This window comes from Stigmatopora nigra, chromosome 9 (assembly GCF_051989575.1).
Source record: "Stigmatopora nigra isolate UIUO_SnigA chromosome 9, RoL_Snig_1.1, whole genome shotgun sequence".
NCBI lineage: Eukaryota > Metazoa > Chordata > Actinopteri > Syngnathiformes > Syngnathidae > Stigmatopora > Stigmatopora nigra.
Window position 1 is genome coordinate 14,767,917 of NC_135516.1, and position 17,326 is coordinate 14,785,242.

Consider the following 17,326-nt stretch of genomic DNA (forward strand, 5'->3'; position numbering starts at 1 on the left):
TAAAAGCTGCAAGTGTCAAAGAAAATATTTAAATTGAAAAAAATCATTATAACATCACATCATTAGACATTTTGCGTAACCACAGTTTTATTGTGAAGGAGACTCGCAAGCAGGAAGTAAACAATCCGTGCGTGTTTCCGGCTAGTCTCCGGTTTTTGGCTAGGTTAGCATTATTCGCCTGCTCGCGTTTTAGCCTCGTTGTCGTCGTCTTGCTTTCGTTTGTTCCGTCTGTTTCTCGGTTTGGATTAAATTAAGACGACATGAGTGCCTTCATCCCCCGAATCGAGCAGCTTTCTGCCAGAGTGGTGCGGGTTTTGGGTTGTAATCCGGGACCGATGACTTTGCAGGGGACCAACACGTACCTGGTCGGGACCGGTAGCAGGTGACGGACGCTTCAATTACTTTCACACACACACACACCAGTTCGCAATTGGGACCATTTGGCTACAGTCTTATATGTTCATTAACCGAATATAAATATATTCATTAATATGTGCTGTCTCTTATATTTAATAAATAAAACTCAATAAACGCCCGTATAATTTCAAATATGAAAGTTTTATAAAAAGGTTGGAAAAGACCAACTAATATTCTCTTTTTACATATTTGTTCAAATATTTTTAAATCTATACATTTTACAAAAACATTTTAGAATCATATTTTGATTTCATACATAGGCAAACAACTGTAAACATTGTCTTTTAATTTTAATGGAAAAACAACTAAAAATATTAAAGCTCATTCTATTTTTTCCATTCTTTTGCATGTATGTCCATGTTCTATTATCGTATTTCTTTCAAGAAAAATAAAAAACACAATTCTTGTTGCCGTGACCTAAAATCCTGCCCATCCACAGACGAGTCCTGATTGACACCGGAGAGTCGGCGGTCCCGGAGTACATCAGCAACCTAAAAGAAGCCCTGCGCGTGTTCCAGGGCGCCATTCAGGAGATCCTGGTCACGCACTGGCATCACGACCACACCGGCGGCGTGGACGACATTTGCCGCGACATCACGGGTGAGTCAAACCGCCCCAAAAAGTGGCCATGGCGGCAAAAATCCCAGTCGCTCACGTGTACGTACGTATTACCGCAGGTCCCGAGGTCCGAGTCAGCAAACTTCCCCGACCCGGGACGGCGAAGAGCGACAAGTACACCTACTTAAAAGATGGAGATGTGGTCCGAACGGAAGGAGCCACACTCAAGTGAGTAGAGCTTTGTCATTGGCTAACATTGTACAGTAACAGTCTAATTTCATTGGGAGCCCTCTGCTGGTCAAGGTTGGAATGACCTAAAACTAAATAAGAGTATTCCCTCGATTTTTGCGGTCCTCTTACACCAAATTTCATTGACATGTCAATCATATCAATCTGGATGATCCTTGCCCAAAACGGAACAGAAATTCGGCCATTTTGGTGACAAGCTGGTGTTTTGTATTAAGTTTCATTTCTTGGACATTTCTGGAAAAATAAAGTCAGCTTCTGAAATCAGTTTCACTTGATAACATGACATTTGGTCAATATGTGTATCATAGCATGACATGGAAAAAGTTTGAAGGATCCGTGCTTGAAATTGAACGGGAAGTCAGCCATTTTGGCTCAACACGGACATTTCTTGATGAGTTTACTCCTTAATTGAATAAAAATAATTCATCCCATTAATACCGGTTTTGTCCCGCCCTCTGTCAAGGGTTCTGTTCACGCCAGGCCACACGGACGACCACATGGCCTTACTCCTGGAAGAAGAGGGGGCGCTGTTTTCAGGCGACTGCGTCCTGGGCGAAGGCACGGCCGTCTTTGAGGACCTGCACGACTACATGAGCTCGCTGGCCAGATTAACGCAAGCCGGCCCTCGCCTCATCTACCCCGGTGAGTTCGCCGTCCCGCCCCCGTTCCGACCTGACCCGGCTGGAACCCGTCACCCAACCGGACGCTCCGCCCTCCAGGTCACGGTCCCGTGGTGGAGGACGCCGGCGCCAAAATCCGGGAGTACGTCAGCCACCGCCAGGAGAGGGAACGCCAGATCCTGGCGGCCGTTCGGGCGCGGGCGGGAAATCGTTTTTCGTCCATGGAGCTGGTGAAGATCATCTATAAGGTCAGTGTCTAACCCCAAATATATTCAGGGTTCCATTTTTCACTATAAAAAAAGCGATCTCGTAGGCCGTGGTGTCAAAGTGGCGGCCCGGGGGCCAAATCTGGCCCGCCTAATCATTTTGTGCGGCCCGGGAAAGTCAATCATTTTTCATATTCTGTGTTCTTAGTTCAAAAATCTTTTTGTAAAATCTATTTATCTATTTTGCTATTTTCCTAACATTTGAATGATTTCAAAATGACAGGACACGCCTGAACATTTGCATCCAGCGGCCAACGTCAACTTGGGGCACCACTTGAAGAAACTGGAGAAAGAAGGAAAGATAAGTCAAGGTAAGAAAAGGGTCTTCTTCTAAGGGTTAGGGGGAGGAGGGTGCCAGAATCTACCAAAAAGGAAAAAAAACCCAAAGCAAAACTCCAATGTCTCCTCAGTGACGGCGGAATGGGCACAGGACAAAATGTGGAAAAGCAACCTCTGAGACGATGAGTTCAAGGAACGCTCGTCCTGTTGGGCTTTACAACACTCACCATGTCCCGTACTGATTTTGTTTGTGACTTTCAATACAATTATCTCTTTCAAAATATGATTTTGCCAATCACCAAATTGTGCTACAATCCATGCCGATCCAAATCCAATATATTTTAGCAAAAGGGAATTAAAATGCCATTAAAAAGCAAATATTTTAGGATCAAAACTTACATTTGTCGCTGCGTTCACTCATTTTGATGAAGGCAATTCATATCATTTTTTTCAATGCGGGTCGTACGAGTCCGTCTCCGAAAATAGCGAAATATTAATAATAGAAAGTTGAAGAGTGAATTTCCGACAGGCATTTTGACGGGCAGCCTCGTTCCACTCTGTCAAAAATCTACCTGGCAACCTACAGGCAAGGTCAAAGTTCTCCAGAGGAAGGGTCACCAAATAAGAGCTGGGAAATAATCATTGATTTTTTTTTTAAATGTTGTTTTTGTGCTCAGTTGTCCAAATACAATACAACTCTTATGGGTTATTTAGGGGGTAAATTGAGTGCGTGAAAGGGAAGAAGGCCATTCCCTGGACCGGCGCCGCGTGGGCCCCTCGGCTTACGGGAGGGACGCCGGGCCACGGGACTCGGGCCTCGGGGCCCCCGGCACCTGCCGAGTGTGGGAAACGCAACAGGTTGCGCTGGTTGTTATCCTAAGCTCGGGTGCCGGAGTTTAGCTCGGGAAAAGCGCTTCACACGGCGTTAGCAAAAGAGTTCATGTTTTTGTCCTCAAATTTTGACCCAAAAAAGTTTAAAAAAAAAAAATCAACAACAGTTCCGCCCTGTGTTAAACAACATAAATCAACAAAATCAACAAAAACGTTTTTAGAATTTGACATCAATTTAGGGTAGTATAAGTTAAAAATAAAATCTGATAGCTAGCGGGCATAGGCTCCAGCACCCCCCGCAATCCTTGTGAAGATAAGGATAATAATAAACAAAAACAGAGGTTTTGTCCTCATGTAATGAATGACTAAAAGATAAAGACAAATGAAATAAAATATAAAAAGTCTAGACTTTTACTTTAGAGAAAAGTCATCAGAAAAGAGTTTAAATGTAAACTTTTTTTTCCATCAAATTGCGTAATCAACTACTGTGATTATTTGACCAAAGACATGGAAATGATATTTACTACAAACCCTTGACATCTAGCAATAATATATGTTTATTACAGTGTAATAAGCCAATGAGAAGAAAAGGGATTGTTGTTTTCCCCAATAAAAAGGGGAGGGAAGCTCTCACAGTGCCTGAGCTAAAGTAAGCAAGCAGTGAGGGTGCGTGTGCACGATGGGCGGAGCATGTGACCGACCCAGCGTGATGGGGGAGGGTTGCCAGAGCGCCGTCCGTCCGTGTAGGATTTGCGCCGTCTACTTTGTCAGCTGTCATTAGTGGGGATGACACCCCGTGCTAATCGCACACAGCGGACGCAGCCATCCGTTCGCCCCCGACCGGTCGCCTCCGGCCGGACCGGTCGCGGAGCGCTCGCAGCCCGCCGCCACCGCAGGTGAGCTCCGTCCGAACCGCTCCTTTTTGGCCAAAACTTGGCGTTATTGCCACGGCCAGCGTCAACGGGCTTTTTTCGTTTTCCCTTTTCGTGAGAGAACGGCGGCGCGTGTGACGACTTTGTGCAAGACTTGAGCCGGACTTTGAGCTTCCCGACCGGCGCACGCGTGTGCGGATAACGCACACGTGTGGCGCCGTTGCAATAACGCCGAGCGCGCACTAATTAACTTACCTCGAAATCGCTGGCGTCGACGAGGTGGATTCGGACGTTAAATGCGAAGGTTGCGGTGACGACACGTCTCGATTGGCCAATAACTTGATGAGATATTATTAAAAGTGTGCTTTAGTGCTCATATGTGAAAGTTAATGTAGGGATGGGGGAAAATATGTTTGTTTTTACAGCAGACTTGCTCTGTAACACACTGTCAATGGGACACAAAGTGCTAGTTTTGAGACTTTCTGTTTGGTTTTGGTTAGGGGTCCAAGAGACTTTTTTGTGGGTCTGGTTGTCATAGATCTGTCCACTAAATTTCATGTCAGTGGGTAAAATGGGGGTCGGGGGCTGAATTTTTTAGAGACTGTCCCAGTATTGAGACAATGTTGAAACATTGACTTGAAACCAACATGGCCGACTTCCTGTTTGGTTTTGCTTTTGGGTCCATGAGACGTTTTTGTGCGTCTAGTTGTCATATATGTGTCCACCAAATTTCATGTCAGTAGGTTAAAAGGGTGTCGGGGGCTGAATTTTTAAATGAATTGTCCCAGAAATTAGACAATGTTGAAACATTGACTCGAAACCAACATGGCTGACCTCCTGTTAAGTTTTGCTTATGGGTCCTTGAGACTTTTGTTCATCCAGTTACCAAAATTAGTGTTCTAGCCGTGAATATACCAAAACTACTGCCATTTTTAAAAAAAAAGTAAAGTTAGCATGTGTGCGGTCAATGTGCCCGCAAAGTCTCCGTTTACAATTTAACAGATTGGTTGTAACATCAAGTAAAACATTTTTATCAATGATTACTAAAAGTTAGGTAGTCATTCAAATAATAATAATGAAAATAATGTAGTCAGCAAAACGAGTGCCCCCAAAATTGATTTCCAGCAAAGCACAAAGGCGAAATTCCTCCAAAAGTCTTTTAAAAAGGACTTTGCATGTTCGTATTTGCTTTTTTTTTGTTGTTGTGGCGGTCACATGTTCGTGGTTGAGAGACACCTTAAAGAGCTTAAAAGCTTGCCGGCACTCTTTTCAAAGGACGGACGCTTGGCGTCCACTCGCCGTCTCGGATGCAAAGTTTGCAAATTCTTGTATCCAAAATGGCCGACTTGTTGTATCTTTTCCAACATAGCCCGTTGAAACTTTTTTGTTAAACCATCCCACCAAATTTCAAGTGCAACTGGCTTCAGGGACTTGTTGTTGCGTATACATGCCCTGATCCAAAATGGCCGACTTATTGTATTGTTTTTATCTTTGTTGTTGTATCTTTTTTGGCATAGCTTCTTGAGACTTTTTTGTAGCTTTCCTCATGCTAAACCATTCCACCAAATTTCATATTTTCAAATCAATTGTTGCGTCTACATGCCTAGATCCAACAGTGTGCCAAATTGCCGCCATGTGTCCCCACGTTGATATTTCATAGGTGAGCCCGTGTTTTCTCGACCAATGGTTTAGCGGCTCTTGAAATGATTGACCCCTCCCAGTCTGGACCGGAGCGCGTCGTCCACGGCAACGGCCGGCAGCCATAAAGCCAATGGCCCTTTTTTTGTGCAGTTTGCAGCAACCACTGAATTGAAACTGAACAGAGACGGGCAATTTGAACCAAAATGGCCGACTTCCTCAATTTGAACCAAAATGGCCGACTTGCTGTCCCGTTTTGGGCATGGCTGCACTTTGGTGCTTCCTCTTGACATCCATAAAAGTCAGGTTTAACAACAAATTTTGAATGAACTTGGCCCCGCCCACTGAAAATGACAACATTGCCCACCCAGAGTGAGCTGCAGCGTTAGCTAGCCTGCTAGCCACGTTATTCTCTCCATCTGTACTAGCTAGCGCGGCGCTAGCAACCGACAAATGATGGGCAACTCTGCTTATGATCTCTCTGATCCAAAATGGATGAGCATTTCCGGCCGACCCTCCCCTTGACACGGAGTGGACATCTCCGCTTTTTTTGCTAGCGTGGCGGAGACCACCTGTTGTTGTTTTTGTGACCTCCCCTCCGCCTCCGCCATGTTCCCTCCTCCGTGGCTCTCCGTTTTCATGGCCGTCCTTCTTCTTAATGAGGCCGAGCTCCTCCTCCTCTTCCTGGGGGCCTAATTATTCATTTAAAGTGACAGATGCCCCGCCCCCTCCGGCCACGTCTGCCGCGCTTGGCTCTCGGTTAGCGCACGTGCTATTTTTTTTTTTCTTTCGGCCAGCCCCTCCCCCGCGCTCTTGTTTTCGCCGCCGTCTCCTTATCCCGCCTTCCTTCTTTACCCCGCCGGGTCGGCCGGCGATTATGTAACGGTCAGGTGACGCGGCCGGCGGCCACTTCTTCTCCCGTGCCAGCCAACCGACAATGACCCTGGGAGGTGTTGATATAGGTTTTAACAATTTAACCCTTTTTAAAGTGACAAGAAAGTGAGTAAAAGGAACTGCCATTGACACCGATAGACTTCCAATTGACTGAAACTGGATGTGGATGCTCGTCTTTCGGCACCGTTCCCAGCAAGGCAGGGATTGGCCCCTCCCACTCAAAACCGATTGGACTCAACCGCCGTCAATGGCACTTATTACTTTCGCCCTCATTAAACGGGTCCCGCCCACTTGAGGTTAAGCTAGCATGCGTTTGTTGTTGTTGTTCAAGTGTGTTTATTGATTAGCATGTTAGCAAAAAAAGAAGGCCAGTTTGTCCCTTAACGTACACGTCACCCTCGTTTAGGCTGCGCTGAGATCCGCCCATCATGAGCAGCGGCCACGCCGGCCACGCCAGCCACGAGCCTGACCCGGGAATGGAGTCCCACAAGAGGAAGGAGCGCCCCCCTGAAACCCTGGGACCAAGGTCGGCCGCCATTTTGGATGATGTCAATATTATTGTTGTTGTTAAAACGGATGGGACACAAGTTTTAATGTCCTTGTCATTTTCATCTGTACTAATTTGAATGTATTTTTTTGTCCACCGGCCGGTCGCCATTGACGGCAATCCCGGACGTCCAATCCGTCACGACGGAACGCAGCCCCAAGAGGAACGCCGGCGAGCGTCCCAACCGCCAGCGGGAGAACAAATACGTGTCGGAATTGGCCGAGCTGATCTTCGCCAACATCAACGACATGGACGACCTCCACGTCAAGCCCGACAAGTGCGTCATCCTCAAGGAGACGGTCAAGCAGATCCGACACATCAAAGAGCACGGTAAGGGAGGACCGGACGCCGAAAAAAAAGCGCTCGACCAATCGGGGGCTCCGAATTTGTCTTTGGCAGAGAAAGCTCCGGTCGACGAAGTACAGATGGCCGACGTTTCGTCCAGCGGGCGCGCCGTCATCGACAAGGACGCGCTGGGGCCCATGATGCTGGAGGTGAGGCCCCGACCTAGTCTAAAAAAAAAAAAGAAAAAAAGATCCACCGGAAGCCGATTACCGGCGGCTGTCACGGACAGAGTGTGTGTGTGTGTGTGCGTGAGTGAGGAGGGAAGAAAAAAAGGAAAAGACAGTATGTATGTTAGCGATAGCGTATATTGGCTAAATCAAGTGTCAGACTAGGGTTGGTTCTATTTTAGATATGATATTTAGATTTTTTTTAATAAATTGATTAATAGAACTGGATTAAAGAGCCTTAATATTCCGTTTTTTTATAGATCTAAATCAATGTTTATTTTAGATTGTTTATATATATATTTTTGATTTTACTAAATGATTTTTGAACTAAAAACAGAAAAAATGGATTAAAAAATAACAATTATTGATTTAAAAGTCAGGAAATGTAAAATACATCTATACGCTTCATTTGAATTTGATCCAAAAACAGAAATGATTGACTTTCCCGGGCCAAACAAAATGATGCGGCGGGCCAGATTTGGCCCCCGGGCCACCACTTTGATACCTGTGAGCCTAATTATTGCTTGTTAAAAACTAATTCATTTATTTCCTGTGTCGCTTATACTCACCAGGGTTGCAGTGGGTGGAGGACACCCTTATTATAATCTAAACATATTGTCATTTGTTGCCGGGCAGGCTCTGGACGGCTTCTTCTTCGTGGTCAACGCGGAGGGCGACGTGGTCTTTGTGTCGGAGAACGTCAGCCATTATTTACGCTACCGGCAGGAGGAGCTCATCCGCACCAGCGTCTACGACATCTTGCACCCGGACGACCACCACCAATTTGTCCGAAACCTGCTCCCCAAAAGCCACGGTGCGAACTGGTGCTGCCAACCTTCTCAGTCCAGAGGAATTGGACAGCCAGACCAAATTTTGTTTTTAATTATTATTATTTTTTCTTTCTAATGTCTAGGCAACCAGTGCGGTGGCGGCGAACCGTCCAATAGGAACAGCCACGCGTTCACCTGCCGCATGTTGGTCAAGCCGTCGACGGCGGACGGCGAGGGGCTGGAAGCCACGCCCCAGCAGGAGTACGAAAGCATGCAGTGCTTTGCCGTCTCCCAGCCCAAAAGCATGAGGGAAGAAGGGGAAGGTAAGCGCAATCTCTCGCTAAAAGACCACAGATTTTCGTTTTTTTTTTGTCCTCTGGCCTCTCGTCCCCGTTCCGTCCCCATTCCGTCACCACTCGTCCTTCGGGAAATGCCGATTAGCCGACGACATGTGGCGCTAATTTGAGATCTCTGCCGGGAAAATGAATGGCTTGTTTTTTGACAGGCTTTAAATCAGGGGTGGCGACACACACGTGGCTCTCAAGCCACATGCGGCTCCCGGCCATTTGCATTTTTTATGCTGCTTCTGATGGAAGGCGTGGCTAAATTGACCCCCACAGTTTAACATTTGGGCTCTTGATGTCAAAATTCTTTTTGCTAAAACAAGCTCCGCCCCGCAACGGGGTGTGGCGGCGAAATCCGACGGCCAATGCGGTCCTCCTTCAAAATGTCTCTTTGGCGCCCCCTAGATCTGCAGTCGTGCCTCATCTGCGTGGCCAGAAGAGTCCCGGCGGCCAAGGAGCGGGAAGCGGCGGCGGCGCCGTCCTACGAGAGCTTCACCACGAGACAGGACCTCCAGGGTGAGGCAAAAAAAAATGGAAATGGCGCCCTGGCCACTTTGCCAAAAATGTCGTCCCCTAACCCCCCTCTCCGGCCCACCTCAGGCAAAATCACCTCCCTGGACGTGGCCTCGCTCCGAGCCTCCACCAAAGCCGGCTGGGAAGATCTGGTGCGGCGTTGCATCCGCCGCTTCCACCTCCAGAACGACGGCGACGTCTCCTTCGCCAAGCGCCATCAGCAAGACGGTGAGGAAAAGATCACAATTCGTTGCCGCCGCCACCATGCTCGCTTCTTCTTCTTCATTTTTTTGTTGTTGTTTTTGTTTGGCGGCAGTCTTGAGAAATGGCCACGCCCTCAGCCCCCTGTACCGCTTCGCGCTGTCCGACGGCACGGCGGTGTGGGCGCACACCAAAAGCGAGCTGGTGCGCTCGCCCGCCACCGACGAGCCGCAGCGCTACCTGTCGCTGCACGTGCTACAGAGGTAATCACTTCCTTCCTTCCTGGGTGTGTTTAAAAACAAAATACTTCATCATTTTTATTTCTTTTTACTCAGGGAGACCATGAGCGGCGTCCCGCCGGACCCCTCCCCAGACGCCGGCGCCGGCGAAATCTCCGCCAACCACTTGTGCGTGTCTTCACCGCAGTCGGATGGACAGGCGTCAGCACCGGGCGTCCTTTCACCCCTGGGGAGTCCCGACGTCACCTCGGCTTCCAGCTCACCGCTCAACGGCCTCCGTTCCCCGCCGTCTATCGGTGGCGACCACCTGGACCCCGACGCCCCCCTCCCTCCCCCGGTCGGGACCCCGTCTCCCGAGACGCCGCGCTCTTCGGAAACATCCGGGGACGAGGCGGACGAGCCGGAGCGCCTTTTGAGCGGCGAGGGTCGTACGCAACTCCTGCGGCTCCTCACCGCCAAGCCGGACGGCGAGCCCCACCCTTCCCCGGAGGGGGCGCCGGCCGAGGAGCCCGCCGACGACGGCGGCGGGCCGGGGGCGACGCACGGCGACCACTCGGCCTCGCTGAAGGAGAAACACAAAATCTTGCACCGGCTGCTTCAGAACGGCAGCTCTCCGTCGCCGGTGGAAATGGCCAAGCTGACGGCCCAGGCCACGGGCAAGGACCCCCCCCTCCCCGGAGGGGGGGAGCGGGGCGCCAGGCGGGAGCCCCAGAGCCCCAAGAAGAAGGACAACGTGCTCTTGCGCTACCTGCTGGACCGCGACGACAACCTGGTGCCCGACAAGGCCGTGAAGATGGAGGTCGGGGTCGACGCCGCCGCCGCCGTCAAGACGGAGAAGCAGGACGCCATTTTTGATCAGGTGGGTGCCCAGTCGCGCAAGCCTCACAGTTATGGGCGAGAGGGAGGGTTGCTTTACTATACTATGTCGTTTTGTCAAGAAAAAAGTCTTACTATTCTATGTCGTTTTTTAAAGAAAATGAATTCCCTAAAATTGAGGGTTTTGAATTTTCAATCTCATTATTTTTATTATTGTCTCCAGAATGATCTTGAAGAGCTCCTGGACACCAGCGGCCTTCTTCACCATCACGACTCGACGGATTCGTCGCTCCCGCGGGGACTTCCCCCTCCTCCGACGGCGTCCCCGGTCGTCATGGCGCCGGATGTCCCGCACGAGGTGGGCGGGGCCCACGGGGAGCAGCGCCGCCCCTTTCCTTCCCCGGCCCCGCCCATCAGGAGCCTATCGCAGGAGGCTCTCCGGAACGACGGGCCCTATCCGTTACTGCGGCCGCCGCAAAGCATGATGGGAAACCAGGCGGGCGCCGCCGTCAAGCACGCGGGTAAGTACGCACGAGATTGGTGTCCGTAGACGCCCCGCCTCCCTCTAAAACGCCTTCTTTCCCCGACAGGCTTTTTGTCGCCCGGTCCGGGGCAGCACAATTGGGGGTCCGCGGGGGTGCCGTGGGCGACTCGGACCGTGCCCGACGCCGTCCCCACGCGCTCACTGGTCGGCACGCACCTGATGGCCGGCGGAGGTGAGCCGAGCCAAGTTTAGCCGACATCCAAGCACACCCGCCCACGTTGACCTTCTCCTCCTTGTCCAATCAGAGATGGAGTTAGCGAACCCGGGCTACCAGCGGCACGCGCCGCCCAATCAGACGGCGCCGTGGCCCGACGGGATGACGCTGGAGCTCTACGGCGGCCAACGCGGGTAAGCAATTTAAACCCAAGTCCTCTCAAACTAAATCTGACCCGTGATCCCAACGCCCCACCCCCTTCTCAGGTCGCCCTACGGGGATGACGGCGCAGGGTGCTGCGGGGGGGCGGCTCCCGAGGGCCCGGCCGACGAGGGGGCGCTCCTCAACCAGCTGTGCTCCGTGCTGAAGAACTACGAGGGTCTGGAGGAACTGGACAAGATGCTGGGGATCCCGAGCATGGCCGGGCAGGTGAGCCACAACTCCGCCCACAAATATGCACTTGATCCAATTGGACGTCTGTAACTGTCAATGACAGGGAAGGAATAGACTATTGATGTTTGTAATTGTTTCAGGGTGCCGTGTCGGAGCAGCTTTTCGCTCCCTCGGACCTGACGGCCGACGTCAAGCACCCCGCGTGCGTTCAGCACTACGGCTACGGGCCCCCAGACGCCTCCTTCCTCTGCCAACTCGGACAGCAGCGGGTGGCAGGCTACCCGCCCGTCATGAGGATGCCCGGCGCGCAGGGGCAACGAGTGGGCGGCGCCCGACCCGGCGACGGGCTGCCGTTGGCGTCCCAGCCCAACAACCTCCGGATGCAGCTGCAGCACCGATTGCAGCTTCAGGTACCAGTGCAAACCCTCAAATATCTTGCGCTAAACATCTGATGTGTGTTTTGTCGGCCATCTTGGGACAGAAAGAGTCTGAAGTCCCACATTTGAGTGTCTTTTATGGTGACCTATTCTGTCCCAAGATGGCTGCCGGTCATGAATTTAGCTTTCTTTTTTCTCTCTCTCACTTTCATCAACTTTTTTCCCTTGTAGAACCGTCAGCCAATCATGAACAGGATGACTGGTGTGCCCGCCCTCAATCTACCTCTCAGGTCCAACCTTCCCAACCAGGTCCGACTTGTTATTATTTGACAATTAGCTACTATTAGTGCAGTTAACACAAGGCTTTTTTTGTTTGTCGTTGTGTCTCTGCAGGGCTCGTTCAACGCGCAGATGTTAGCGCAGCGACACCGCGAGTACCTCAGCAACCACTTACGACAACGTCAACAACAACAACAACAACAACACGACGCCGTGATGGCTGTCCACATGGCTTCCGTGGGGGCCAACTCTCGCCTGGGTCAACACTACGGCTACGCCACGCACAGCTATGGTAGTCGCTACGTCACTTGCTAGCTTGTACTAATCGTTACTCTGGATTCACCATCCAAATTTTTTTTTTGCCAAATTCCCAGGAGGCCTCAGCCATCCTCCTCCTCATCCTCATTTGGACTCGGCGTCCATGTTGTCACCCGGCATGCAAATGCAGGGAGGGGCGGCGCCCGCCTACACCGACCTTGGCGCGTGGATGCAACCCGCCAACAAGTGAGTTCGTTTGGGCCCCGCCTCCCATGGCGCGTTGATCTTAGGGATGTTCACGTGGTTGCGTTTGTCTTTTCCAGCGTGTTTCAAGTGCAGCAGGCGTCGTTTTCTGGCGCCAATGCCTACGATCATCTCAACGGCAACATGTCTGCCAACGTCGGCAACGTCGTGCACCCGGAACAGGTAGGGTTCATTTCATCCGCTTTATAGCTTTATTTTAAGCCTTAATATAGTGTCATTGTTCTCAAAATAACGACATAGTACAGTAATGCTTTTTTATACAATGTTTTATGTTTTGCAAAAAAAATCTTACTGAGCTGTTTTTTTGCAACAAAAATGCCTTACTATACTATGTCGTTTTTTTCCGATGAAGCCTTACTATACTATGTTGTTTTTTTGAAGAAAAAAGCCTTACTATATTATGTCATTTTTTTCAAGAAAAAAGCCTTACTATACTGTCGTTTTTTTGAAGAAAAAAGCCTTACTATACTATGTCGTTTTTTCAAGAAAAAAGCCTTACTATACTATGTCGTTTTTTTCAAGAAAAAAGCCTTACTATACTATGTCGTTTTTTTCAAGAAAAAAGCCTTACTATACTATGTCGTTTTTTCCGATAAAAAGCCTTACTATACTGTCGTTTTTTTGAAGAAAAAAGCCTTACTATACTATGTCGTTTTTTCAAGAAAAAAGCCTTACTATACTATGTCGTTTTTTTCAAGAAAAAAGCCTTACTATACTATGTCGTTTTTTTTTCAAGAAAAAAGCCTTACTATACTATGTCGTTTTTTTCAAGAAAAAAAGTCTTACTATACTATGTCGTTTTTTTTCAAGAAAAAAGCCTTACTATACAATGTCATTTTTTTCAAGAAAAAAGCCTTACTATACTATGTCGTTTTTTTCAAGAAATAAGCCTTACTATACTATGTCGTTTTTTGAAGAAAAAAGCCTTACTATACTATGTTGTTTTTTTGAAGAAAAAAGCCTTACTATACTATGTCGTTTTTTTCAAGAAAAAAGCCTTACTATACTATGTCGTTTTTTTCAAGAAAAAAGCCTTACTAAACTATGTCGTTTTTTTCAAGAAAAAAGCCTTACTATACTATGTTGTTTTTTGAAGAAAAAAGCCTTACTATACTATGTCGTTTTTTGAAGAAAAAAGCCTTACTATACTAAGTCGTTTTTTTCAAGAAAAAAGCCTTACTATACTATGTCGTTTTTTTTCAAGAAAAAAGCCTTACTATACTATGTCGTTTTTTTCCAGAAAAAAGCCTTACTATACTATGTCGTTTTTTTCAAGAAAAAAGCCTTACTATACTATGTCGTTTTTTTCAAGAAAAAAGCCTTACTATACTATGTCGTTTTTTTCAAGAAAAAAGCCTTACTATACTATGTCGTTTTTTGAAGAAAAAGCCTTACAATACAATGTCGTTTTTTTCAAGAAAAAAGCCTTACTATACTATGTCGTTTTTTTCAAGAAAAAAGCCTTACTATACTATGTCGTTTTTTTCAAGAAAAAAGCCTTACTATACTATGTCGTTTTTTTCAAGAAAAAAGCCTTACTATACTATGTCGTTTTTTGAAGAAAAAGCCTTACTATACTATGTCGTTTTTTTCAAGAAAAAAGCCTTACTATACTATGTCGTTTTTTTCAAGAAAAAAGCCTTACTATACTATGTCGTTTTTTTCAAGAAAAAAGCCTTACTATACTATGTCGTTTTTTCAAGAAAAAAGCCTTACTATACTATGTCGTTTTTTTCAAGAAAAAAGCCTTACTATACTATGTCGTTTTTTTCAAGAAAAAAGCCTTACTATACTATGTCGTTTTTTTCAAGAAAAAAGCCTTACTATACTATGTCGTTTTTTTCAAGAAAAAAGCCTTACTATACTATGTCGTTTTTTTCAAGAAAAAAGCCTTACTATACTATGTCGTTTTTTGAAGAAAAAGCCTTACTATACTATGTCGTTTTTTTCAAGAAAAAAGCCTTACTATACTATGTCGTTTTTTTCAAGAAAAAAGCCTTACTATACTATGTCGTTTTTTTCAAGAAAAAAGCCTTACTATACTATGTCGTTTTTTCAAGAAAAAAGCCTTACTATACTATGTCGTTTTTTTCAAGAAAAAAGCCTTACTATACTATGTCGTTTTTTTGAAGAAAAAAGCCTTACTATACTATGTCGTTTTTTTGAAGAAAAAAGCCTTACTATACTATGTCGTTTTTTTCAAGAAAAAAGCCTTACTATACTATGTCGTTTTTTTCAAGAAAAAAGCCTTACTATACTATGTCGTTTTTTGAAGAAAAAGCCTTACTATACTATGTCGTTTTTTTCAAGAAAAAAGCCTTACTATACTATGTCGTTTTTTTCAAGAAAAAAGCCTTACTATACTATGTCGTTTTTTTCAAGAAAAAAGCCTTACTATACTATGTCGTTTTTTCAAGAAAAAAGCCTTACTATACTATGTCGTTTTTTTCAAGAAAAAAGCCTTACTATACTATGTCGTTTTTTTCAAGAAAAAAGCCTTACTATACTATGTCGTTTTTTTCAAGAAAAAAGCCTTACTATACTATGTCGTTTTTTCAAGAAAAAAGCCTTACTATACTATGTCGTTTTTTTCAAGAAAAAAAGCCTTACTATACTATGTCGTTTTTTTCAAGAAAAAATTCTTACTATACTATGTCGTTTTTTTCAAGAAAAAAGCCTTACTATACTATGTCGTTTTTTTCAAGAAAAAAGCCTTACTATACTATGTCGTTTTTTTCAAGAAAAAAGCCTTACTATACTATGTCGTTTTTTCAAGAAAAAAGCCTTACTATACTATGTCGTTTTTTTCAAGAAAAAAGCCTTACTATACTATGTCGTTTTTTTCAAGAAAAAATCCTTAGTATACTATGTCGTTTTTTTCAAGAAAAAAGCCTTACTATACTATGTCGTTTTTTTCAAGAAAAAAGCCTTACTATACTATGTCGTTTTTTTCAAGAAAAAAGCCTTACTATACTATGTTGTTTTTTCAAGAAAAAAGCCTTACTATACTATGTCGTTTTTTTCAAGAAAAAAGCCTTACTATACTATGTCGTTTTTTTCAAGAAAAAAGCCTTACTATACTATGTCGTTTTTTCAAGAAAAAAGCCTTACTATACTATGTCGTTTTTTTCAAGAAAAAAGCCTTACTATACTATGTCGTTTTTTTCAAGAAAAAATCCTTACTATACTATGTCGTTTTTTTCAAGAAAAAAGCCTTACTATACTATGTCGTTTTTTTCAAGAAAAAAGCCTTACTATACTATGTCGTTTTTTCAAGAAAAAAGCCTTACTATACTATGTCGTTTTTTTCAAGAAAAAAGCCTTACTATACTATGTCGTTTTTTTCAAGAAAAAATCCTTACTATACTATGTCGTTTTTTTTCGAAGAAAAAAGCCTTACTATACTATGTCGTCTTTTGGAAAAAAAAGCTTTACTATACTATGTCGTTTTTCGAAGAAAAAAGCCTTACTATACATGTTCAATGAATTGTCATCGTGTTATTTGTGTCCAAGTTGGATGACGGTAATATGGTCCTGGATCAGATGGCGGGAATGGACATGCTGGCACAAGACGGGGACGTCAACTCTGTGAGTAACACTTGGACAAATCTATCAATATCACCCCAGCTATTATTCCATTGTCTATTTGGAAAAAGAACAATTTTACAAACATAACAGTCATTAATAATCCAAAAAATGGTTGTTTTCTAGAACTTCTGCTGCTGAGCATTCTGGAAGCTTTTGATCCAATGGATTTGGGGACACTTGTAAATACGACACGATACGCGGTAACAAAATCAAGCATTAAAACTAAGAAAACACATTAACAACTTTCTTACTGCCAAACGTGTTTATTGAATTTTATAAATTAACATTTGGTGGAGTTTATTTCTATCTTGACACAAATGTATTTGCCCTTAGCTGAGAATATGGCACAAGTATTTTTACATTTGGGTTAAATAGTCTTACCTTGGCTGGCAAATAATGAATCAAATATATGAATACATATACAATGTGTGAAATTGTACATGACTTTTCTTACCTGCTAGATGGCTACTATTTTTATGTCTAACTGCAGAATGTCCCTTTTTGCCTTAGAAGTTGCATCAAGTATTTTTGGTCTTACTAATAATGCCATTTAATGATATTTAGGACATTTTAATCATGACTGGAAAAATTTGTCAATGTTCCTTTTGTGCATATTTACATTATAAGTTACGAGGTGTTTGAAGATTACCATAGAAATCAATATATTTTGTCAAAAAGCGCTGCTTTTTTGCCATCTGTCGCTCGCTGCTGTTTAATTTATCATTGATGGATTGTAAATAAATTATTTTTATTCGCAAAACTTTGCATTAAGTCCTTTTTTACGGCTCTAATGGACAAATACATTAAATGACATGAATTTAGAGTTCTAAAATAGATGTTTAAAAGGTTCAATCTGTCTATCATTTGCTTGTTTTACAACTATTTAAGGGTGGGTGGGTAAAA

General features: G+C 45.2%; 2 protein-coding genes and 1 long non-coding RNA gene across 3 annotated transcripts; all 3 read left to right on the plus strand.

Moving 5' to 3' along the window:
* The first annotated feature begins 130 nt into the window (after nt 1-130).
* Nucleotides 131-2,787, plus strand: lactb2 (lactamase, beta 2). The gene is made up of 7 exons (XM_077724565.1): nt 131-382; nt 857-1,017; nt 1,095-1,203; nt 1,688-1,866; nt 1,944-2,092; nt 2,334-2,421; nt 2,521-2,787. Exons 1-7 carry the CDS (start codon nt 261-263, stop codon nt 2,565-2,567), a joined length of 855 nt encoding a protein of 284 aa, XP_077580691.1. The 5' UTR covers nt 131-260; the 3' UTR covers nt 2,568-2,787.
* A 4,265-nt stretch (nt 2,788-7,052) lies between these two features.
* On the plus strand, nt 7,053-13,405 carry LOC144201204 (nuclear receptor coactivator 2-like). The gene is made up of 18 exons (XM_077723654.1): nt 7,053-7,150; nt 7,326-7,501; nt 7,571-7,665; nt 8,320-8,497; nt 8,597-8,776; nt 9,203-9,313; nt 9,398-9,538; nt 9,627-9,774; nt 9,847-10,609; nt 10,790-11,087; nt 11,157-11,282; nt 11,356-11,458; nt 11,531-11,693; nt 11,798-12,067; nt 12,266-12,343; nt 12,428-12,605; nt 12,688-12,817; nt 12,895-13,405. The coding sequence occupies exons 1-18, from the start codon at nt 7,053-7,055 to the stop codon at nt 13,022-13,024; spliced, it is 3,366 nt and encodes a 1,121-aa protein (XP_077579780.1). The 3' UTR covers nt 13,025-13,405.
* A 2,875-nt stretch (nt 13,406-16,280) lies between these two features.
* Nucleotides 16,281-17,183, plus strand: LOC144201206 (uncharacterized). Its single transcript, XR_013327291.1, has 2 exons — nt 16,281-16,423; nt 16,547-17,183. It is a non-coding gene; the product is annotated as an uncharacterized LOC144201206 (long non-coding RNA).
* Nucleotides 17,184-17,326: the final 143 nt, after the last annotated feature.